Source organism: Tympanuchus pallidicinctus, unplaced genomic scaffold, assembly GCF_026119805.1.
Source record: "Tympanuchus pallidicinctus isolate F22 unplaced genomic scaffold, pur_lepc_1.0 scaffold8, whole genome shotgun sequence".
Lineage (NCBI taxonomy): Eukaryota > Metazoa > Chordata > Aves > Galliformes > Phasianidae > Tympanuchus > Tympanuchus pallidicinctus.
Window position 1 is genome coordinate 18,495,860 of NW_026294802.1, and position 26,385 is coordinate 18,522,244.

General features: G+C 34.9%; 1 protein-coding gene across 1 annotated transcript in view; it reads right to left on the reverse strand.

The window, feature by feature from the left end:
* CFAP54 (cilia and flagella associated protein 54) overlaps positions 1-26,385 on the reverse strand; it is a 120,566-nt gene that overhangs the window by 68,893 nt on the left and 25,288 nt on the right. The window contains exons 14-29 of the mRNA XM_052667723.1: positions 25,136-25,270; positions 24,077-24,227; positions 22,555-22,613; positions 21,611-21,739; positions 20,795-20,942; positions 19,824-19,901; positions 19,619-19,740; positions 15,626-15,799; positions 12,127-12,219; positions 10,904-11,089; positions 10,226-10,368; positions 7,192-7,339; positions 5,572-5,727; positions 4,458-4,580; positions 1,170-1,304; positions 707-803 (exon numbers count right to left, since the gene is read on the reverse strand). Of these exons, the coding sequence (XP_052523683.1) occupies positions 707-803; positions 1,170-1,304; positions 4,458-4,580; positions 5,572-5,727; positions 7,192-7,339; positions 10,226-10,368; positions 10,904-11,089; positions 12,127-12,219; positions 15,626-15,799; positions 19,619-19,740; positions 19,824-19,901; positions 20,795-20,942; positions 21,611-21,739; positions 22,555-22,613; positions 24,077-24,227; positions 25,136-25,270 (2,077 nt within the window). The remainder of the gene's footprint in view (positions 1-706; positions 804-1,169; positions 1,305-4,457; positions 4,581-5,571; positions 5,728-7,191; positions 7,340-10,225; positions 10,369-10,903; positions 11,090-12,126; positions 12,220-15,625; positions 15,800-19,618; positions 19,741-19,823; positions 19,902-20,794; positions 20,943-21,610; positions 21,740-22,554; positions 22,614-24,076; positions 24,228-25,135; positions 25,271-26,385) is intronic.

Below are 26,385 nucleotides of genomic sequence, written 5' to 3' on the forward strand. Positions count from 1 at the left end.
AGCATTTTAACAAAGTAAAGTAATTCCCAAAAAATGTTAAATAGGAAAACATCTGAAATTTCAAACTGTAAAATTGCAATGTGTATGAAACATTTTGTTTTCCTCCATTTCCTACAAAAGATGCAGATTCAGCTGTTTTTCATCTTTCTCTTAGGTTATCATCAATGCAATAGTAAGTATTGATTCACTTTAAGGATACCCCACAGGAAGGCTTTTGCCAATATTTCTTTTCAACAGCGTGCCCTACAAGCATGCTCTTTTTTCTAAATCACGTGTACGTATTTGTAAGGATGGCTGTAAGCTTTGTTATTTGTTATGCATAGTCTCACCAGAAGGTTCTCGTATCGATTGGTATAAAATTATCCTATTTTAGTAACAGACCAGACTTCAGCAGTCAAGTATTTGTCAGTTAATGACAACTCGTTCTTCTCTAACTGATAAACCCATTAGTTTAACTTTCTATTAAGTAAGAATGGAAGATCATTTTGTTAACTAATCAATGCAATTTTCAGTTAACTTACAGAATTCATTCATCCTGTGACTTGTCCTGCAGGAATGCAGGCATCATTGTCAGTAGCAAAAACAGAAGGATCAGAGGAACAGCAGTTTTGCATCATGGTTTTTATTCTGTTCATTACAGAAATGCTTCCTCTTCCAGGACTTACGCATGTATACACAGAGAAGGTGGATGACAAATTGCACCCACCTGGTTGTGTCAGTCTTAGGAGATTTGATTCAAGAGCACTTAGATTTTCTGTTGCTTTTTCCATTGCAGCTAAATGGGATGTCTTCGCAGAAGTCTTCTGAAATATCAAATAATCAGCTTTTTGAAAAAAAATAGCTTTTACCTAACTGAAAAGAGCACATCAAAGTGGAATTTGGATTCTATTCCAAATCTTCTAATTCTTTATCTTATATCTTAATATTGCTAACTCCTCTCCAGTTGAACTACATGAGTCCCTGTACCTACTGCAGTCTGCAACTGGTCCTAACAAATGGCTACAAAAAAAGAAGTTCTCAGCTGTCTGTACTCTTGGGAACTCCTACTCTACAACAAAACTCCTATTCCATACAATCTAAACAGAAAGTTAATAAATATGATCTTTAAAATAAAAAAATAGCACATTGAGATAAAAGAAAAAAAAAAAAAAGAATATCAAAGTAGTTACCTTAATTTTATGTGTTTCTTCACTTTCTGTAGCTCCTGACTGGCCAGGTGAGGTTCTTTGTGAGGAATCCAACAATTTTTTCCCATAGTTAATAATAATCACTGCTAGTTCATATTCCTTCAATGAACGTAGAACCTATAAGGGAATCATCAGTTACATTTTTTTTGTTTGTTTCGCATCACACATGTTTAATTATTATCTACTTACAGTTGACAAAACATATGAATATTATAAATAGACATTAATTACTTAATACTTAGGTTTCCTTTAAAAAAACAACAGAACTATAAACCTGTAAAATATTTGGAATAACAGATAAACTGTCTATGCGTTCTACTTCTGCTTACCCGTAGACTGTTCCTCAAAGAATAGAAATACTTAACAAGAAGTATCTATAGCAGTGCTTGACATTCTCCCTGTACTCCGGCAATACTGCTATCAAAGAATATAAAAGGTAACTACGTTTTCCTCATTTATCTCTCTGGTATCAAGTGCACACTTGAGCAACTCGACTGTACCAGTAAAACTTATTTAATAAAATGGAGTGGTGAAATTTATTTTGAAAAATATGAAGTTTGTAACTGAACATTATGGGTTATGTTTTTTAGGTGCTTTCATCTCCCTCAGTTAGAGTTTTAAAGGTCAAGTAATTCTACTATATGCACTGTAATTTCAAATTAAGATGTTTGGCTTTGGAATAGAAAATAATTGTACACAGCCTGACTGAAACTCAACAGAAAACTTTGTAAAGTGGATTAATTAGAAACTTTTGCAATTAAATTGTTCTGTTTGCTGATCTGCATGCTATTCTGTCTCAATGCTGTCTCTAAGGAAAAAAAATCTGCTGTACCAACAGACAGTCATTTTATTTGGAAATCCAACTACAAACAAGCACTATATTAAGATTCCAAGAAAAAGAATCATCTTATATTGAAGGAATCAAAGTAACTAGTCTTGTAAAATATGTTGACCCTGGTAGGAAAAAAAAGAAAAAAAAAAAGAATCTTTGGGGACTGATAATAGATGTATAGAAAAGGTCACAAGGAAACATCTATATATCATATTATTGTTTCAGCTGTCATAAAGATGGGAGTTATTTACGAATATAAGTATTGTACTTGTTGAGAACAGATTTTAATGTAGAAGTCTTACCAGAAGCATCTTCACTGGTAGAACATTTACCAGTCATGGAATATTGTCTTCACTAAATCAGGATATTCAGGACATTTCAATAATATATATTTTTTCAACATATTAACTGAAGTCTAGCCAGAATACTATACATACACTGAAACAAGAGACAATGGGGCTTTGAAGTGCCTGAAAAGTTATTGAAAGCAGGGAGAGATATTGGATGCCTTATGGGTCAGACTTTTTTGATCCTGAAACCAGCTTTGCCTTGCTGCTTGAGTCACTTTAGCTTTATCTATTTGATATTTTGAATCGGCATTCAGGATTAACGACACAAAAGAGAATCAATGACATTGGATATGTCATATCCACTCTCAAACAGTGAATGAGTTCATCAGTTAGTTCAGCTCCAAAGAGATCTAGATATGGAATTTTACAGCATGAAAGTTATTTTGCAAACTGAGATACAAGGTGATATTTAAGAACATGCTTCCTCAAACAAATGCTTTCTCAGATTTCTACCATCTGTTGTGAACGTCTCATTGATAACCTCCAAAAAAATCATCATATGACACCAAACACACTGTTTTCTTGGAATTATTGATTCTACCTCTTAATGAATCTGGGCTCACTTTTGCAACAGCATGTCCTCCATTTGATAAGCTCCTAAATGCTGACAAGTCAGGGGTTCTATGATGAACAACCTTTTAGTACTAAGTTTGGAGATGAGTATGTAAATATTTCATAGTAGTTGCTTCTTTAGTCGTGATGCCACAGCAGTGATTCAGATACAACAGAATTTCCTAGTGCCACAAATCCATACTTCCAAAACTGTGACATTGAGTGGACAGCTCTGAGGTTACAGACAATCCTCTCCCAAAGCCCTTTCCCCATGGGCCTAAGATCTTCCTTTCAGCACAGGCCTGAGAGTACACTCCCTACCTGAGCTACACTATTGGAGTCCCAGTCACTAGCATACTCAAAATTCATGCCTGTGCTTGGCCATGGATCCACTGACCTGGACAGTTGACCCATGACCTAACTCCTCAACTTGATTCCAGACTGCTCCCATCATGGCAGACCCACCTGCTGGGCTGTGCCTGACCCCCGCTACCTTCATAAGACCTGACTTTCCAACTTGACCTGCTTGCCACCACAAGCCTTCCCAATGACCTGTACCCCAGACTGAACCTGACCACCTGACCACCACCTCTGGCCTGCCCCTCTCCTTGACTGGGGCAGTGGGCTTGGCTGGCAAAGGGTTGCCCTGCTGGCTTCCAGCTAACTTCTCAGTCGCCTTTGTGCCCTAACACTGCTCTCACAGCCGTGAAGCAATTAATTAATGTCAAGAAAACTGTATTAATTTTAGGACTTCATACATTCTTTAAATGTATAAATTTATTTTTCAAGGTGAGTACAGAGATCCTGCTCTAATAACAACTCATGTGAGGGCTCCAAAAGCAGGGGAATTCTTCAAAGCAGCAGCCACAGTTCTGCCTCAGCATAACTTGTTGCTGAGGTGCACTCGGAAACAAAGGAAATCTATCTTGTTCAAGGTCATACATTCACCACAGCAGGTACTTTGACTCTAACACGGTTGTGATTAAAATATCCTACAAGTACCATGTTTCTCCTAATCTCACAAAACTTACTGTCGGAATTATAAGTGTCATCTACAGATATGTATTATATTTAAAAATCAACATGTTTATGTTGCTATCAACACACGGAATGAAATAAGAAAATCTCTCATATCTAATTAGGAAATAAGACATGTATGCTAACCAAATTAAAACTAAAAATATGACCTCTTTGCAGTAAATACATTTTTAAATTTGTATATATTTGCCTTGCTGAAAATAATACTACGTTAAATGTAAGCTCACATGATCACATGAAATACAGATTTCATGTCAAGGACTAATAATTACTTTTTATTTTGTGGAGAAATAACATTATTTTATTTAAAATTCTAAATGTCATTATCATATAAAATGCACTAATATGAAGGTGAGAATAAATATTTCCATACTATTTAATACTGCCAATTCTCTAAGACATCACACTGAAATATCTGAAGATATCACAGCTTTTTTTTTCCCCCTGTATGAGAGAAGCTGTATCTTAAAGTTGTAAACACAATAATTTATACCATACCTTTGCTGTATAAAATGAAGCACAAGCTATCATATGCTGAATACTCTCATAACAGCCTGCCTGTCTCCTCTGCAAAGTAGCACTTGGAATTTCTTGAAGGACGGCCAAGCACTTAATGAGAATCTGTAAATACAAGGGTTAAAAAAAGTTATGAAACTGCAACATAATTCCAAGTTTGTACTGTTCCAAGTTGCCTGTTCAGTGTATTGCATTTGATAGTAAATTTTAAAAATACTTTAAAATCTAGCAGCTATGATGAAATGCTTGCTCTACAAAAACTAATAATAAAATTTCCATTGAATTTAATAGTGTCAAAATTTCATCCACAGCCCTTTGATATAAATGACAAGTTCACACAATATCTTAGATATTAAATTATAGATACATGATGGATATTTTTGCTGATTTAATTAACATGAAATCAAAGAATGTTTAATTCAGTGAGATGACATACTCCTAGTAGAGGACTGCTTAAAAATATATTGAGCTGATCAGACTTTTAAAAGAAAGAAAAGTCTTTTCAGTATGTTCTAAAAATAAACAAAAAAATGTTGCAAGATTCTTCTGTATCCTTGTCGAAACTAAAAAGCCTGGTGTTTTAGAAATGACAGAAAAGCATTCAGGTACGCTGTTTTCAAGGAAGGAGATTTGCTTCTGGAAGGGGACTTAAAACTATAGACTGTATTATCAAAACATTGAACAGCCTTCTTTTTGGAAGGACAAAATTGTACATAAACCAAACATTTGAGAGAGAGAGAGAGAGAGAGAGAAAATGCTGCTTTTCTTTCCTCAAAATTGTTATTTGCAAATGGCATACGAGTAGAAGTTGTAGCACATTCTACTTTAAAAATACCAATGAATCATCCTGAAGAAATAATCAATATTCTGCATTTACTTTAGCATATCAGAGCAGAACCTATGCAGCTCACATTGAACATGTGCACTAAGAACAAATAAAACCAATAAAAGCTTTTGTTTCAGCAGCTTCTCTAGAAGTAGAAGCTTAGATATTTTGTTGTCTTACCATACACTCCATTTTAAGTTTAGATTGAATCACTATTTAAATTGAATCACGGGAATTGGGTGTAAGAAGCTCTGTCTTAAATGCTCTCACCTGAACTACTGGCACTGCAGAAATCTTGTGATAAATAATTGGAGCAAGGAGACCATAGCATTGTACAACAGACTGCAGTGCATAACTTGCATCATTCAAGAAATTACTAAGTTCAATTGCCACAGTCATTCTCTCACATTCTGCTAATCTAGCAACCTGTAGGTGAAAAAAATATATATGTATATATAAAATTGATTCAAATATAAATACCATTGATTAAAATCATTTAAAATCATTTCAGAGAGTGAAAGAAGAAGGACGTTGGACTAGATGTCAGGAAGAAATTCTTTACTGTGAGGGTAGAGAGACACTAGAACAGGTTGCCCAGTGCAGTTGGGCTTCCCCTCCCTGGAAGCATTCAAGGCCAGTTAGGATGGGACTCTGAGCAACCTGGTCTAGAGGAAAGTGTCCCTGCCTATAACACAGGGTTGGAACTAGAGATCTTAATGGTCCCTTCCAACACAAACCATTCCATGATTCTATGATTATTACAATTTAAGAAGCAGAGTAAGCAGCAAGAAAGATAAAGGTTTAAAAATCATGCAATCATAGAATTACTAAGATTGAAAAAGGCCAAAGGCCTCAAAGATCATCTAGTTCAGTTGTCCACCTACCGCCAATATGTCCACTAAATCGTGTCCCTAAGCACTACACCTTCCCTTTCAGTTAACACCTCCAGGGAAAGTGACTCCATAACCCCTGTGGGCAACCTGTTCCAATGCATTACCTCTCTTACAAAGAAGAAATTTCAACCCAAACCTCTCCTGGTGCAACTTGAGGCCATTCCTTCTTGCCCTGTCACTGTTACGTGGGAGAGGAGGTGATCTAATGAATTTTCAATTAGAAGTATATAAACAAAAGCAACTGTATTAGTGATTCTAAAAGAAACCACTTGTCTTGAATTAATTTTGCCCTCGGAATTTATCAGTACAGTGCCTTGATAGCTATCCTCACAGTGGCTGGAGTGGGAATTTCACATGCTAAGATCTCTGAGTAGGTAAGGGGAAGACAACGACAACTTCCACTAATCTGCTACAGTTGTTGTACATGTGAACAGATCCAGTAAAGCCATAGTACAACTGAATGCTCAGCATGTATAAGAGACAAACAATTAGCTAAGAGTGGAACAGTAATAGAATAATACAGAAAGCAAAAAAAATAGAAACTTAACATGCATAAGACAGCCTGAAATAAGCAAAAAGAAGGTTAGCATATTAAAACCATGAAACTTTGTTAGAAATTCAATAACAATGAAAATGTAAATTTTGAATAAATATTAAAAATTAAAGAACCTGGAAGCCAGTTTGTGGGACAAAACCAACAGCGATTATACCTCTTTCATAAAACATAGCGTAACAACACTGAAGAAAAAAAACTTCCTCAGTTGGAATCACTGGGCTCTGGATTAGGACATTAATGAGCAAGTAACTACTCAGAATTTTTCCTCTAGGATGCAAAGTAACCAGGAGCAACTAAAATATTTCAGAAAGGAAGACAATAATGCAACAGAAAATGAAGTACTCTGCAAATTAAGACTAGTACATTGCAGAACTTTGCAATGATGAAATTATGCTCATCAGAAGGAAAAAAATACAGTATATTATTTCATGCTACACATACTTGTTTCTTATAAAGTATCTCATTGCAATAAATGGAATCACAGAAGAGTGCTCCTTCCATGATATTAATGTCACAAACAGCAAATATATTCCTCAGAAAGAGATACAAGGTGACAGGAGAGGTCTGAGATATAGCCTCAAAACGTAACCTACAAAACAAAAAGGCAAAAGAATGGTAAAAGCAGGATGCTGATGATTCAGACACCTCATGCCTGAAATTACATTACACGAAAATGCAATCTTTAATAGTAGATGATAGACAAAATGGATTGCTGTAGCTGCTGCTGAAAATGAGACTTACACATAAAACTGAAAAAAAATTGCTTCATATTTCTAGCTTAAAAATAAATAAAAGGAATAAAGTTTATTTTCAAATTGTTGTACTCCTTCTACTATACTAAAGTACCTTTTCCTTAGCAGAATCATCTGATACAGTGAAACTTACTTCGAATTTGCTTTGGAAACTTGGGATGCTATAGCTTACTTAACTGTCTTCTTTAACATGCTATTTTTCTGTACTGACAATGATGGATGCAGTTGTAAGGTACACTTCTGATATTAATAACAGACTCCTTTTCATCACTGAGGTCTGTCTTACAAGTCTCAAAATGCCTTTTTTTTCCTCCTTCTGGTTTGTTTTGTGGGTGTTTTTTCTTTCCTAGGAGTAAGGATGTATTTGTCCTTTTTATTATTCTGTTTTTTTTCCTCTGTGTTGTTGTTATGTTACTTTTTACAGCAACAATTCCATCATTTTGAAGCATAAGAATCAAATTTCTACTTCTCCTTGACCACATTTCCTAAGAGAGACTAGCACTCAAAAAGAAATAACAAATAGACACATTCCCATATTTGACATTACCAAGGTATTAACAGGGCTTCTGTCTGAAACAGGAATCTTCCTTTCCTTCCAGCTCCCTCTACTGTCTCTTTATGCTCCCTGTGCTGTCAAGTTAGTCTAGTCAATTTCCTAGCTACCAAGCATTAAAACTGAAACTGTCTTGTACCAGGTCCCATCACGTAAGTTTGAGACTCTATCCTGTTGTAAAAATCATATTATAATAATAATAATACAACTTAACTATCAGAAAAGCAAAATCCCTGACCTTTTTTTGCATTTAAAGTTTGCTCTTTGTTTGAGCAGACTTTAATTCAAATGTTATTTTTATAGTAGTATGTTCTTAAAAGTAAAAAATAAAATAAAATGGAGAAAATGGTGTATAATCAATAGATATCAAGATGCTATAATCACAGTATAATCAAGAGAGTTAGGCAAAGTAGACAACGATAACAAAAGAGAATAAAATGGACAGCTTACCCTTCAACTGGGCTCACCACAAAACAGCAATAAAGGCGATCTCTAGAAGAGATCCTTCCCCACTGGTAGCCAGCTCTTAAATAGGTCTAGAAGGGGTGGAGCCTGGCTCCACCCCTTCCGGCAGCACAGGTGAATTGCTTTCAGCTGTGCTCCCCTGGCTGGCTCATGGCTCACCTCAGGTGATCAATCAGAGGTTCAGGTTGTGACTCAGCAGTTCCCATACAAATGGTTAGGAAAAGACTAAGTAATGAAAAATAAGAAAAACAAAGTCATATTCACCTATGCAGACTGCAATTCCTGCATTGTTCCCAAACCACGGACAGAGTTAAGACATAGATATAGTCATGGCGTGGAATGTCTAGTGATTATCAGCCTGAGTCAAACAGTCCATGGGGCTGCCTGTAAATCCCCAATGTTACATCAAGACCATCACAGTCAACTTGCATGGCTGGTATCAGACACAGTGATAGCATTGATGAATACAGAGGAGATAAACCAGAGATATGGTTGAACCCCCCATAACCCCACTTAGATGCATTACCTATAACATGACTCAAGCACGTACAAACCTATACTATCAGCTCACATTCAAACAGCAGAGGAAACAGTGGGCTTTTATGCAAGTTTAACAAAGCAATACAGAAAAATCTCCAAATGTATTACATGCCTCACAACAGATGATTATTGGTTATTCTGTCTGTAAGGTGTAAGTGGAGGCATTATGGCCAAACTGCTAAAAAATTGCCCTAATATCCGTATCTTGAAACTAAGATCAATGTTTCATAGAACTATTAAAAACACATGCAGCAAGGATGTTTTTTGTTGTTATAGTTTCAGAACTGAGGCTGTCTGTTGAAACTGAAACTCAGAAGCTGCAAGATTAGTTATCTCCTTCACTGGGCTGCCAAAGCTTTCCTATGAAAGAATTAGTCTTAGAAGAATTCAACGCAAGCAAAGAGGATTATCTCCTATCAGATATGTTGATGTTAATTTATTATTAAATTATAAGCAGCTGACCAACATTTTAAAGTAATGTTTTTTATTACTGTATTTCATATCTATTACTTCATACAAGTCTCTTTTTTCTAACCAGGAATTAATTAAGTTTTGATTTTGCATTTTTAGCTATAGAATTGCAGTGAGTTTAACCACAGTATTTCCAGCTCGGCTTTGCTATCACAACAAATCCATATTATGACTAAATATTTGAAATTTTTTTTACAAAAATAAAAAAATAAATATGTCTTTTCCAAAGTACAGTAGTATATTTTAAAAATATTAATACATTTATATAATCAGCTCAAAACAACATTAGCAAGCATTTACCCAATTTGGGTGGTGTTCCAAGCAAAACATCTATAGTTTCTGAACACTACAGCTTCCATTATGGGAACTGAAAGTCAAGAACCCAGTTAATATTACATATTTTACATAGAATAATTTATTGTATGGTATGAATGGCCACTTTATAAGTATTTCCCAATTATCTAAAGCAATAAAACAACCATTATAAAGTGTGTAAATGCTACCATTTCCATAAATAACAAAAACCCTCCTCTAATTATACAACACTGTATCTTTACAACACATTTCACACCTTTTTTTATCAAATGTTTTTCATACAAGGAAGCTGAACAAAATTTCACACCCTGGTACACTTCAAAATAAAATATGCACATCTATAATTAACTATTATTTTAATTTTGATTTCACCAGTTACCTCTTTTCAGATATAGTCAAAGTACTTCTTGCGGAAACAACAGCTGCATTGGTGGGCAGTGGAGAAGAATTTGAAACAAAATAATCCCACATCGGTGAAAATGCTCCTCTGGCTAACGTGTAGTTGCCAGTCTGATAGGCTACCTATAAATATATATATATGTATGTATATATTCAATTTTTTACAGGGAAAAAAAAATTAGATTGCATTTCATATACTAACCGCTAATTAAAACTAATCTATCACGTTTCTCTGGTCTTCAGATAAGCAAATATGATTACAGGAAAAAGAAAGGCTTTAAAACTGCCTCCCTTCAACACGAGTTTGCAACAGCTGTAAGAATCTTCTCATGTATTGGAATAAAATACATGTAGTAGCCATCTGATTATGCTAATACTAGTTTCTCTTTAGAAGTAGGAAGGCAAAAAAGTTTCTTGACTGTTAACCAAGGATTTAATATTCTTTTATGGAATGCTTTAGATGTATTATATTACGTATCATATAAATATTATTTCACCTAGACTCATTTTACCTTTGTTAATACTGCAGAATATTGAAATTCTGATTTGTGTTTTTGGCAGCACAGTACTGAGTTATGGCTAGAAATTTTAGGGTTACCAATGAAAAAAAACTAATTACAATCATGTTAAAGCTTATTACCAAACATTATAACCCTACCTGAGTTAGATAAGCTCGAACAGTAGTAGCAGAAAGAGGTGGATATGCGAGGATTGGCCTAGTTGTTTCCCCAATAGCATCACCAATAAGTTTTCCATCAGAAGAATATGCTGCAACAGCAAATACGTATTTCTCATTGGGATCTAAGCCTTGTATTTCCAAGAGGCTTTTTCCATCAGCCAGTATCTATGAATAAAAATATTTCCTGCTTACATCTTCAGAGTATGTCAGAAACAAAACTCAAACTCTATGCTTTTGTCCTTAAACAATTTATTGAATATTCTTGGATACAATCAAAATACAACCAGCACATAATTTCCACACAATACTAAGCTCTTGAAAACAGTGATAAAACAGTGAAATGAGAGGAGGAAAAGTATCAGTTCTTTCTGAAATGCAATTGATTGTACAAAGCACATAACCTAAAAGTTAATTATAAAGGCCTTTTGTCCAAGAGATTGCTATAGATAAAAATCTATATATATAAACTACATATACTTTTCAAATTTACACTATGAGTGTGCATGCTTGCAGAGAGCACACTGGAGACATTCTTGTGCTGTGCTTCCAGAGAAAAAGCATGTGGCTCTCCACCTTACATGCCACGTGCATATAATAGATAAGGACAGAGGATGGTTCAAGTTCTCTAAACATATGAACATAGAAGTCAACCATGTCTGAACACATAAGTTATTGAAGGATTTATATTACCTAGTTGCCAGAGTGAAGAAAGATATGTTCTTACTATGGAGAAATAGCTGATAGATGTTAGAAAATTAACCAACATTAAAATTTTATATTTATCTTTTTCTGACTTCTTGAAAACAGAATAATGTCCAAGGTTCACTATAAATACCTCATAAAGATTCATTTGCTTTTCTATTTCTTAGCTCAAAGAAAACAAAAGACACACATGCACACCAAAAAAAAGTGATATAATTCTGTAAGGGCTTGAAAGCATTTAATTCTTTATAAAGGCTTCCAGAGTATGTCATGCCTTCCACCTAGCAAAGTTTCAGTATCTTAAAAAAAAATGCAAAATGTTTGTCAAAGGCTTGGCTAGTTACCTAATTTAAAAAAGACATAAATATATACACTTATAAAAGACGTGTGCAGGGGGGTCTCTTTTTGCTGCAATTTTGTTTGTTTGTTATGTAAGTTGATTGGTTGGTTCGTTTTTAAGGATGAGAGAATGACCTGAATGGATTTGAGCTCTGTCTTACCTCTTCTCCAGCATTTGGAAGTTTATTGTTATTTAATCTTACTTTTGAATTATTTTCTCCTGCTACACAGCCCAAAATACTGTACCATGCAACCTTTAAAGAAAATGAGGACATAATAAGTTGTTTTAAAAACAAGTACACTACAGTGATGATGAAAGCAGAAGACCCTATTTTCCTGTCTTCTACCTTGTTCTTTTCTATACCTCAAACATATCCCTAAGTATAAACTCAGTAAGTCATCTTGCTGATGTAAATTATCAAAGATCCCTTATTTGAGTTTTGCAATGGTTTTCTTCTAAAATTGACATCTCATTCTGATTCAGCAAATCACTTGAGGAAAAATCCTTAGAAGAGAGCAAGAGAAATGTACACGCAAACCTAGCAACATTATCAAAAAGATCCATGTTCTTAATTTATATTGAAATAAATGTTTTTTCATGCCATTGAGATGCTGATAATCTCATTTGGTATATCAATCTAAATTCTTTAATATCTTTAATCAAGTGAGAATGTGAGTATGTATACCTTGATCAGACATGCCCACTGAATTCCAAACATTATCAGTTTGAAGCAGCTCTGCAGAATTGGGCAGATGGCTTTCAGTAACTTCTCTTACATTAAACTTCTACTAAGTTGTACTAAATCAATTTGTTTTCAGTAGACCTCAGGTGGGACAAATGAGATCATTTATCAACATAAAAAATATCTGAACAACTGGAATGTTCATTTTTCTTGTGTTACATGTAATTTGTCTTGTAACAAATCTGGACTATTTTTTCAAAATTTCATATTGAAGTAGAGGAGATTATTTTCAGCAAAAGAATAGCTGTAATATCAGGAAGGTTAGAGATACTTTGACTTCCAATGCAAGAACAATATATGCTTGACATAATATTAGGTATCCATTTTCAATTAATAAGTTTATCATTAAAAAACAACTTTCCATGTTTGCTTAACAGCTACATATTTTTAGGGAAAAAAAAAATCCTAAAATAACAGTCTCAAAATATAAGAATAATAATCACATTGCACCATCTACTGGCCCAATGCATTATATTCAATGCTCTGTATCAAGCAAAATAAAAGCTTTACCAGTTATTAATAAAGAACACCCAGACTTTAAGGAGAAACCTTTTTTTTTTAATTTATGTGCATTAAGAATAAAAATGAAAGACTTTTTCGTTATCATTTTGTTTGAAATTTGCTAACCAAGCTGCAATTAAATTGTAAGTTTTAAAACAACTGTTCACAGAGGCATCATTAGTATTTTTGCTACAATTTATGTTTCTATTGGTTTTATACATGTTACAAAGCATGCTATTATTTTAAAGTAGCTTGCAAAATCAGTATGAAAAATTCTCTTTCAGGAAAACTGCAACTAGTGGAATTTTCATACATTACCCTATTTGGGCATCCTGGGCATATGAAGAAGAATAACATGATGTAGAGCAGTCAGCATGGATTTCCAAATGGCAAATCATTGCAGACCATCATGACTGGTCTCTAGGACAAAATGGCTGGATTTACAGGTGAGATAAATGAGAGAAGAGGAGTAGCTGGCCTTTACCAGGACCTTAGAATCATAGTCATAGAATTGCTTGGGTTGGAAAAGACCTTAAAGATCATCAAGTCCAACCACAACCTAACCATACTACCTAATTCTAACAACCCTCCGCTAAATTATGTCCCTGAGCACCACATCCAAACAGTTTTTACACACATCCAGGGATGGTGACTCAATCACCTCCCTGGGAAGCCTATTCCAGTGCTTAACCACCACCCTTTATACAAAGAAGTTTTTCCTGATATCCAGCCTAAACTTATCCTGACGCAACTTAAGGCCATTTCCCCTCATCCTGTCACCAGTGAGATGAGACCAACCCCGCTCTCACTGTAAGCACCTTTCAGATATTGGAAGAGAACAATAAGGTCTCCCCTCAGTCTCCTTGTCCCCAGCTTAAAAAGCCCCAGTTCCTTCAGTCTCTCCTTGTAGGGCATATTCTCCAAGCCTTTCACCAGCCCTGTTGCCCTTCTTTGGACCTGCTCTGATACCTCACTGTCCTTTCTGTACTGAGGTGCCCAAAACTGAACACAGTAGTCAAGGTGAGGCCTCACCAATGCCGAGTACAGGGGCAGGATTACTTCCCTAGTCCTCCTCACCACATCATTCCTGATACAAGCCAGGATGCCATTGGCCTTCTTGGCCACCTGAGCACACTGCTGGCTCATATTCAGCCAATTGTCCATCAGTACACCAAGATCCCTTTCAATCAGGCAGCTGATGCTGCAAGGCTTTCAGCAGTCTTCTATTATTCTTATGACGAAGATAGGATGTACAAAAAGATAGATGGATAAAATAACAGTTGAAGTTGCTCCAAGTAGTTGTTAAGCATTCATACTCAAAAGATAGTAGCAAGTAGAGCACTTCATGAGACTATCCCAGGACCTCTCTTGTTCAATATGTTTAGCAATGACCTGAGAAGAATCAGAAAGTTTGCAGGTGATGCCAAAATTGATGGAAACAGTTGATACCTTGAAACTTGAGGGCAGGGTTGACATACAGTTCCCAAATCAGTGGACCAAGAAGCTCATGAAATTTAAAAACAACAAGCACAAAGTCTTGCACCTAGGAAGGAAGAATCTCTTGCAAGAACATAGGCGAGTGACTGGCATGTTGAAGAGCAGCTTTTCTGAAAAGGATCTGGAGGTTGTGCTGGACAAAAAGCTGAGATGGCTTCAGTGGATCTATCAGGAGTCGCTCATTGCTTGCAAGATGTAGTATGAAGATGTAGTCAGGCTTTTCACAGTAGTGCATGGTAAGATATTGAAAAACAACAGTCCTGAATTGAAGCAAGAAAGATTCCAGTTTTTCATAAGGAAAAAAATTTCTCATGAACAGGCTGACCACAGAAGTTGTGCAGTCTCCATCCTTAGAGATTTTCAGAACGGACTTGACAGAGCCCAGCAACATGGTCTAATTTCACAGCTGACTCTCTTCTGAGCAAAAGTTTGGACTAAAGAACTCTCCAAAGATACCTTCTGGTCTGAGCTGTTCTGACTTTACATACATGATAGGAGGTAGATTTTCTACCTGAGCTATGGCACATTAACACTTTATTAACAGAGCTTTGACTGTGGTACTTCCTTGCATCACATGACAGACACAACAGTCTTTCTTCTCTTCAGAGAGTGATTAGGCATAAGTCAATCTCTAGAAAAAGAGTGAACTTCTGACAATTATAATAAATGAGGATTATAAACCAGAAAAACCAAAGATGATATGCGAGATAAAGAAAGTTCAATGTAAATGTAAAGATCAAAACAGTGACTCATGACTGAGTCACAGGATATAAAAAATGCATACTTAATTAAGTCGGGGTAGCTTAATCTTCTTGAGACTAACAGAGAAAAACTCTGATGGTACAGCACTGCTGAAACAACTTTTTCTCTCATGCATTATTTAATATATTTCTTCCACAGTCATTATGAAAAACGTTACCTGAACATCCGAGGAGAATGAGGCTGGTTTAAATGTCATGGAGCAATGTGATCTAGAAAGTAAGAGAGGAGGAGGAGGAATCTTGTTTTTTTTCTTGCTGCTCATAAATTCTTTGAGACTGTGATACAACGCAGTTTGTTCAGCTTCAACTTGTTCGATTAAAGTTAGTGCCTCCTGTGATTTAAATTAAAACGAAAGAGAAAAACTATTAAAACAACAGCAGATGTAATAAACCATTTTCAGAAAAAAATCTCAGATCAGAGAAAAAAAATCACTGCTACATAGAGAAATTTTTATAGAGCTTCACATTCTCTTTTATCTTACATTAGTATGAATAGTATTTTGGTTGTGTATGCCTTACATATACAGATTAATTTTACATTGTACAATAAAGTGAATGCAGAGTTGTGTCTGAAAGAGGCAAGGATTTCCAATTTGAAAGAATCTGCAGGAAAAAAGTCAGTTACCACTAATGATGATTAGCAGTTTAAGGTGAAGAGTGATTAGCTCCAAGAAGATATGAAAAAAGCTAAACGACTTTTCTTTAGGAGAGAGCTGAGGACCTACCTGTGGCATTTTTGAGTACTCACCACCTTCTAGAAAGAAAAGAAATGATGAAAAGGGAGGAGGATGCAGTCATGAAGTAATTAGGGTTATGCCAGTTCTCTTGGTTAGCCAGAGATAGCTGAAAGCTAACTGATGATCCTAATTGCCATCATAATCTATTAGCAGTAGTCCAAAAACGTGTGGACCTCCTGCACATAGCAATTACATGGCTTACAGGGTACATTTTTTCCTAAGTGGACTGAATGGCAAATTGGTAGGTTTCTTTACTTTGTCTGCATCAACACAATAAAAGAAACATTGCTTCGAAATTTAATATTAAGAACTTGCTACATTTATATCTTGTAGCATCTGTTCAATGCAAATCAAAATCAAAAAGGTCAGCTCCCAGAGATGAAGAAATCAAGAAAGTCTTGGACAAATTACATTTCTTCGGGAAAAATGCAACATCTTCTCATAATTAGAGTTTTTGTTTATACATTTATAGCACTGACTATACACTAGACAAAAAGTTTAGGCTGAATTGACTCTAGATGATGAACTGAAAAAGAAAATCCCAAGTTACTGGTATTTCAGTGAGAGTCCTATATACTTGCACCTTAACAGTTCCTTGCTTCTGTCCTCAGACACTGATAAAGTCATAAGAACAGCCATACTGCTACAGGTCAACTTAGCCTCATACCTCATGTCCACAAGTGATCAAAAACTAAACTTATAGCAAAATGGGGAGTTAAAATTTAATAGTCTTAATCAGATCATATAGAATCATGAGATGGTTTGGGTTGGAAGGAATTTTTAAAATCTCTTGTTCCAATCCCCCTGCTACAGGCAGGGACACCTCCCTCTAGACCAGGCTGCTTAAAGCCCCATCCAGCCTGGCCTTTAATGCTTCCACGGATGGAACATTCACAACTTCACTGGCCAACCTGTTCCAGTGTCTTACCACCCTCACAGGAAAGAATTTCTTCCTAATAACTAGTCTAACTTTTCTAGTTTAAAATCATTTGCCCTCATCCTGTCACCACATGCCCTTATAAAAAGTCCCTCCCCAGTTTTCCAGTAGGACCCCTTCAGGTACTGGAAGGCCACTATAAGGTGCCCACAGAGCCTTCTCTTCTTCTTCCTCATAGTGAAGGTGCTCAAGCCCTCTAATCATCTTTGTGGCCCTCCTCTGGACCCACTCCAATAGCTCAATGTCCTACTTGTGTTGGGTGCCCCAGAACTATAAGCAATACTGCAGTGGGTTCTCATAAGAGCACAGTAGATGGGCAGAATCACCTCCCTTGACCTGCTGGTCAAGCTAATCTTGATGCCACCCAGGATACAGTTGGCCATCCAGGCTGCAAGCACACACTGACAGCTTATATTGAGTCTTCAATCCCCAACATCCCCAAATCCTTTTCCTCAGGGGAAACATAGCTCATTCCCTTCTCCCCTCTCCCTCCACTTTCTGATTAGGGCTGCATCAACCCTAGTGGGAAATGTCTAAGGAAGAATATAAGATAAACAAGAAATTGAGTGATTCTTCCTCTTACACAACCAGACAACTTCTGGAGAAACTTCATTGCTTGCTTAAAAATGATACTTCTTTATGGCAAACTGTACTATGATAGAAATTTTAATTAAAAGGATCTTGGAATCATTCTTCCCTGAGGACATAATGCTTATTAGGGCAATCCACACTATCCCAGTGTGAATAAAGATAGTGCTGTGACTGCAAGAGGCACTGCATGACCTCTACATCATTAACTGAAGAACAGAAGGCAATAAATGTGGCAGTGTTACAAGAGGAAAAATAGTCTTATGATTGAAGAAGCTTCTGTCACAGACTTACTCTGTGGCACTAGCTTGATCTTGTTTATTTAGTTTAGAGCTGGACAACAAGAACTGTTAACGTATCCAAATCTGTAAAAGCCTGGATATCTAAGTAGCCGTAGAGGACAGGAAGGAAGAATGAAACAAGGGAGAGGAATCAAACAAAATGAAAGACACATAGTAATTTCAGTAGCTAAACATTGTGATGTGGATGAGCATACACATACTACTCAGAAGTTTCCATACCTGTCCAATGGTTTGATAAATATTAAGAGGTTGTATGCATGATTTCCCAATAAACAGCAGAATGAGTGTTTTTCTATTTTGCAATATAAGTAAAGTTTTGTATTGTTAAAAACATCAAAATATACAAGTGATTCTGTGTAAAGCTCTTGGATGTTCCACGATAAAAAGGCAAAAATTTCTATACAAAAGCATGAAAACAAAAATATAAATTTGCTGTTCATGAAGTGAGTACTCTCTACCTCAAACAGTACAAATATCTAAAATCACCATGTTAAATTTGTCCAAAGTTAATCTGGCATTTTCTGATAACCAGCTGCAAATATACAATCTTATCTACTCCCTTCTCTGTAAAGAGTGCATATAACAAAAATATAGGGAAGGTCAACACAAGGCCTATGCAAACATTTGTTTGGGATAACCATACATTTCTTGGGAATTCCTTTTAAGTCTTCATTGTTAACTATAGTTATAACTTTCATACCATATTACTACATCTGACATTCTTGCTAATTTAATCTAATATATTTTACAAATATATTAGAATTTTAGTGTCTCTTTTCTGAATGCCGTTTTTGCATTGAAATGAAATTAGCAAGTGTTCTAATTATCATACCTCCAAATTTGTAGCACCTACAAGAAAAATACTTTCTTGTAACTTCCTGTTTATTATACTTCTTCATGTATTATATAACTGAATATTCAGACATGTACTGTACAGGCTGTAGACATATTTTGCGCCCCATTGATGAACAGTCAATTTTCATGAATAGACACGGGTTAAAAAAGTCACTAAGGTCACACAGTGGAAAGACTTCCACTGATTTTAGAAGACTTTGGAGGGAACCCGTGCACAATCTACCTTTAACCTCCATAGGTTCCAAAACCTCCACAAATTCCAAAACCTCCAAATTCTAAAATGTTTTTTTAATAAGTTCAAACAAAGCTAATTTCATCGTCACCAGATATAATAAGCTAAAAAAACTTACAGATTTTTAAAAAGAAGAATGTTGAAGGCTGCAGTGAGAAGAAGAAAACCTTCATGACATTTTGGCAAGGCCTAGGTGATGAAGTGTAGAAAATGGCAAAGTCTAGGTGATTAAGTATAGAAACAAAAGTCATTCCTTTCAGGTTTCCTGTAACCTGCACATATGCACAAAATTTGAGGATATCCTCTCTCCCAGTTTAAGCCCCTTTATTTTTTCACCATGATGAAGTTTCTCAAGGAAAATTTGGCAACAGAAGTTGACAAAAACCCTCATTGTCCTTAGAGCTCTTTCAATTTTTCTTCTGTTTGTAAGAAAGAGTAATTCAAGTCTTAATTCTACAGAACATGGAAAATTGTGATATTGTGGTTTTTTTTTTAATTACCTGCAGTAGCTGCCTTTGGGAATAAGTACTTAGGTCTTTAGGGAACATCTGTACAGCTTTTTCCATCAAAAAGATTGCTCTGGATAGCTTATTCTTCTTTATTTTTCCCATTATATCTGCCTCTGTAAAACAGATATTTTAAGACATTTATAAAACAGCAGTAATCATTTATTATACTCCTAAAATCTTATTTAATAGGCCTTACCTGTTAAATAATGGGAATCTTCAATCTTCTTCACATGATACTCGCCGGACTTAAGATTTCTGCCATCCTTTTGAACACCTATCCAGGAAGCAAATCTTGAATAATTCATTCTGAGAGTGCCATTGAAAAGATTTCAGTGAGAAGGGTTAATACATAGCTCTGTAGAAAAGCTCTGTTCCACCATGTGCTCTTTATGTTGGTTCAAGGAGAACTTACTGGAAAGACCACGCCAGTAACCCAGTCTCTCCCTTATGCTCTGGCAACTTTAGTAGTTATGCCAACATCACAGGAAAAGAAGGATCTTGTCTGATCATGAAGTACAATTCACAGGGGAACTCTTTTGTGTCAAGCTAATACTAACTTTTAATTTAGAAAAATTACAAGAATGGAAGACAAAGTAACATTATTTGCAGGAGGCAGTTGGCAGGAGTTGGTATCTGCTGAAGAGATAAGAATCACTTCACAGGAGTAGAAACTGAGATTACAAAGAGCACAGAAAAGGGCCATAAAGATGACCAGAGGACTGGAACATTGGTCCTATAAAGAAAGGCTGAGGGAGTTGTGCTTGCTTAGTTTGGAGAAGGCTCTGCAGAGATCTCATTCACAGAAAAAAGAACACTTGCACAGTGTCTCTTACTGACACTGTAACTGAAAATATATTGAAACTGGAAAAAAAAAAAAGAAAAAAAAGAAAAAAAGAAAAAAAAGACTATATAGGATCTAGTCTCTCCCTTATGCTCTAGTAGTTCTTAGCAAAGTTTAACTCCCTTCAGCTGACTAGAGATAAATATGTAGTAAACTGAAATTCTTAAAATATGGTATCCTATTTCTATCAGCATAAGGCACGCAAATTGCCTTATGTTGGCTCCTCTTTGGAAAGGAGATACTCTGTTATTTATTAGTATTACAAAATATATTAACAGAGGACTGTAATCAAGCTATGATTATCATTTAGCGTTACGGCAACTTACCTTGTGTCAGTTTAAGAAGTTTCACGGCTATTCGATGTTGGGCTTGAATGAGCTCCAAATGTAAATCCATTAAAAAAATATTTCCTGTTCTTGTCTTATCATTACTCCATTCCAAAACAGAACTTAGATTCTGGCCATGTGAGTCCACCTAGTAAACAAAAAATGGTAAATAAGTGAACATGAGCTTATATCAAATGGTTTACTACATTTACCTTGATGTTTATACTGTAATTTCAGTAAGCTGACAAACACCTTGAAATTATTCATAACTGTAGTATGCAATCATAAAAGAAAGCATAGAAGGACAATGTCTAGAAAGAGAAGAGCATGGAGAAGGAGTATACAAAAACTAATAATCAATAGGATATAGGAGTAATAATAAACAGGAAACTGTAGAAGATTTTGGTTTATTTTGTTACCAGACCATGAAACAAAGATTGAGTTGGCATAGAATGATAAAATTTAGAAAATCTAGATTCCTTCCAATGAAAATTACTTATATTAATGAAAATGTGCAAACAGTACAAATAAAAATGATTTATTTTTCTTCAATATAGGAGAAAGTTACAAGTTATATCTATCTTCAAACAAAAATTGCAAAACCTAAAAGAGTTTGTAGTTTATTATGGAATGAGAAAATACTATGTCTACTACACAACGATTTATTCTTTCTATCCTCTTCTTACAGGAGACCAGAAGATGAAGTTCATTTAATAATGCAAAAATAGTAGAAAATAAGAGCTTTCAAAAAAAAAAAAAAAAATCCAATATACTATTTCTAGATTTAGTTGCAATACAGCTTTCTGTAGAATTTACCTTTGTACAGCAGTTGTCAAATACTGACTTTCCATCTGGTACGAAGGTCATTAAGCGAGATTTGTTCATTTCGTTAATTGTTTTTTCAAGATTTTCATAAGCAAGCTGCAGTTGTTCTGTAGGACTTCTCTGAGATTAACACAAAACTTTAATTAATTTAGAATTTTCCCTAAGCTCTTAAAAAGAAATTTACTGTATCACAGAGCCTAGCTCACAGCAGAATGAAACTGAACTTAGAGAACTGAGTTTACAAACAGCATTCTCATAAGTCATTTCATAATATTTCATTAGTTATTAAGAAAACACTGTCATTTCAGAAACAAACAGCTTTAACTGTCACTGCACTGAAGATTCTCTGTGTGTGTAGGCATTAAGACATAGTACTGATAAAATTTCTGAATCCTCATAGTGGTGCTTTTACTGTGTTTTATTAAGAAATTTTGGCTTTTTCCATTGACATCCCAGCACAGTGCTGAGCACTGACATACACTGGATACACTGAACAAAACAAGGATGTTCCATCTGTTCCACACCAGTCTTACAAAACAAACTAACAAAAGCACAACTCTAGCTATTTCCCCAAATAACGCAAAAACTAAAGTCTGTGCGATGCTAATAGTAAGTGTTATGAAACCTTTAAAAGCAGGTATTAAGCACTGGCATGAAAGAGTATAAAGTGGAAATCAGTATGATCATGCTGTAAAAAACATTTCAAATAAGATTTCATTCATATTACTGTTTATTATAAAAGATGACACAAATATTTATGAATTTTATTTCATTCAAAAAAACTTTACTTTTTCTTCCTCTTCACTATTCTCACTATATGAATCATTTCAACTTTATGAAATTTAAAATGAGATATTATGAGGATGCTACAAGTGGAAATAAGTGTTCTTATGCTATTCAAAAACATTTATTAGTGAAAATAAAGTAGGCATTACCATTAATATTTCAGGAATGTCACAGGTTTCATCTACAGAGAGAATTACACTTCTTTTCCCTTTTTTGTAGAAAAAAAAAAGGTCAGAAAGTAAAAATGAAACATGCTCAACTTTAGTACTGTTCAATTAAATTTACCACTAATTTAAAATCTTGGCAATTCAGTTCTTCAGTACTTGACCATTAATTATACTGTTTCTCAACAAGGTTTTGAGAGTTTAAACACCATAGTTACCTATGTACAATTATAATGATTCAGTATATGATTATTGAATAATGTAGTATTTTTAAGTATGCCCCATATTTCATAGTAACATTAGATCCAAGCCAATGAAAATTGGACTCGTTCCATAGCTCCTCTCTGTATGATACGATTGGTATTTCATCTTTTAATCAATCCTAATCTATTTTTATTTAATTCACAACAGTTTTTAATGAAAATCGAACTTTTGGATGATTTTAAAATATGCAAGGTCACATTTTGATGATAATGAGAATCATATCTTCCTTTCCAAACAAGGGGAAGCAGCTTCTTTGCTCTCAGATAGAGCCCTTAACTCTGTAAAGTCTGTATCCATTCAGAATTCACTCAGTAAAAAAAAGACTTCTCAGCTTATTTGTGAGTATGACTGGCTTTTCATCAGTCTGTTCTGTGCAACAGTTCCCCACCGTTCAGCCTTTTTTCCCTCCAAAAAGACATATTTAGACTGAGTGAAAAAGGGTAACAGGTTGCAATGATAATTCATCAGTTTCCATCAGAATTGTATGATTTTCATAACATTAACCTAAAACAATACCTACTTGACCTTACAGTGAAATAGTAGTGTCCCAAGATTCTCTTACTTTCAAAACCAGCAAAATGTACTGTCATTCTCTTCTATTCCTAGATATGCCTTAAGAATCTTTAACATCTACTCTCTAGCTGTTGTAAAATAATAATGAAAAATATGATTCATAGTACAAGATCATACACCAAAAGCAACAGAGAAGTTTTAAAGTATGTATATATATTCATATTCCACATCATTAGTAAGGTCTTTTTAGGAAATCTGTTTAATATTATTGCATTTTTCTAACCACATCAGTAGAGTTAAGCTCAACTTCAGAGACAATTAAATTCCAATATAAAAAAGATCTGAGTAGACAAGATCCAAATTAATGACATAATAAAAGCAAAATCGTTAGTATGACCTCTGTATTTCCCTCTTTTGTTTTTTTGTGTCACTAGTCAATCAGCAATTCAACTCTCCAAATGAGCCACAGCACATGCTGCCCTCTGTCTAGTCAATATCCAAAGACCATAAGAATAATCCGAAGCTACCAAGAAGGGGCTAAAAGAAATGTAAAAAGAACTGTGGGGAAGGTGAGTCATAAAAGATGTGATTCAAAATGGAAATACTTCAGGAGAACTGGAAATGTAGGAAATAAGACATAAAGCAGGTTTCATTAGCTCTAGCTATTCAGGAAGCTGCATTTACAAAATTGTATCATACTATTTTAAACAATCACTTGTTTGTTGTTTACCTGCTTTTTTCTTAGATTTACTTGCAGAATCAGCCATATTTTCCAGTACTGCAGTTAGACATAAGGTTATCTCTGCTGCCATTACAACATCAGTATCTGCTACATTACTTTGCAGAATCACTTCATTTATTATCCACAGTACATAAACCCACTAAAAAAGGAGATAATAAAAACAGGATCAAAATAGAGTTAAGACATTTTAAAAGATATTTATATATTAGAGGCAGGTAGGATTTTGCACTCAACTTTGTTTAAATACATTCATAAACCTGAACACAACTTGTACTTGACATTTATTTTTTAGTGCCACCAGACCAAGATGCAAGCCACTATAAAATTAGAAACACTTTAAAAAAAAAATCAGAAAGTTATTAGTTATTATTACTCTAGAAAGGGAAAAGATTATGAACATTCATACTTCGTCATAGTATGTCATAGTGTAGTAAGCCTTGCAGCAGATGTGATCATCTGCCACTCAATTATCTATGTATCTTTCCACTTAACCAGTGTAAAAGATACCTCAGTGCTTCTGTTGTACGTGCACAGCACATTAACTGTAAGCTACCTACTGGTGATTGTCAACAGTTTTCTTTAGAAATCGAGGTTACAAAAGGCACTCCTTCAGAAACCTTTTGGTCTACATCAACTATTTATTGGAAGCCCTGAGAAACTACCATAAATTATCCTTCACATGACAATATTTCAACAATAGTTTCTCAGTCTCAGGAAAAGGCCAAGAGAAGACTGCGGCTTTGTCTAGTGGGCCAAATCCTGTTGAGTTCCAACTCCCTTCTCTTAATCTGCAAGGTTTCTGCTGCTGCCATTTCTATTGTGGCCTACTGCCAGACAGCAGGTTATTTTACTGGGAAAAGGCTGAGATGACATATGAGAGCACAATTTGTCCAGAGTGTACATACAATTCACATTTTTCATTGAATGTGATTTATCTGCATTTTACCATAAGAAAATGCACTTAGACTGAAAACCAGTATTTTTTCTTGGCTTTACTGTAACAGATGAAACTTGTATTAAGAGATACATATTATAATAAAGGAATACTTTGGAAGCTTTGTATTTGTGGTTATATTTAAAGTAGCCATTTCCATTCATTGGGTTTAACTGAAGTCCTGTTTTACACTTCTGCCACAAAAACACCAGGATATCAAAAAGTATTTCCTTGTCAGGTAGGATGTTCTGGAAAGAAAAAAAAAAAAAAAAAACAATTGTAGAAACAGATTTGCATGCACATTACATACACACTATTAAAAGTTTCCAAAGTAAATAAATAATCATTGTCATATTTATCTGTATGATAAGGAGTGACAACATTTTGAAAGCTTAAGAAATATTTTTAAAAGTAGTTTCTGGTCACACAAATTTTCTTCTGCTGACAATGTGTGGCTTTAGAAGCTTATTATTATTATTATTATTATTATTATTTCCTTCTTTATTGTCAAGCTTTTAAAAGTCATACAAAGAAAATAGTGAGATGAAAAATTCATGGAAGAAACAAGGAAATTAACTGTTGCTAAGATGTTATAATAGTCAATAAATGTTTTGAAAAATGTAATGTAGTTTAACTGTTACATTATCCTTGGAAAATTTTTAATTGGAGTGTTTATGTATTTAGTATGTTTTATTAATTAGTATGTTTTATTTTGTATTGACAGAGTACTTCCACAGGTTGTTGGTTCACTGAATGGAACACTGAACAACAACTAAAAAAAAGGTTGCAGTGGAACAGCTGATAGAAACGTTAAAACATATCTACATCTCACCAAGAGATTAACAAATTCAAAACTCCATTCAGTTAACCTTCTAGGTAACAAAGTTCATAAGGCAAAAGAGCATGTCTATCACCATGTTAACATCTAAAGAGTGATTAAGGACTATCACATAAAGCACAAATTTACTGCCATTTATACCAGTTTGGGACTACTGCCTCAAGTACATGAAGCTTAAGCCCACTATTTGCACAGTGCCTGTGCACTTCTATGTGCTTCAGCATAAGATTTTACAGGTGTTGGTACTGGGAATTGATAAAGAAAATTACTGTAAAAGAAATAAATGAAGACCCTTTTGACACTATGCCATTGCTATGTGGCAGCAAGGTCTTAGATTGGATAACCTACATGTCACATAACTCCATAATCAGTGGATTCTCTGCTGCTAAAGGAACAAATTTTGTTCCTTCCATCAAGCAGATAAGGTACAGAGATTTGTGGAAAGGAGCAGAAGAACCAAAAGAATTTAAACTCAGTGATCCGCGAAGAAAAAAAAAAGACAAATTACAGTATCTGAAGGCAAGA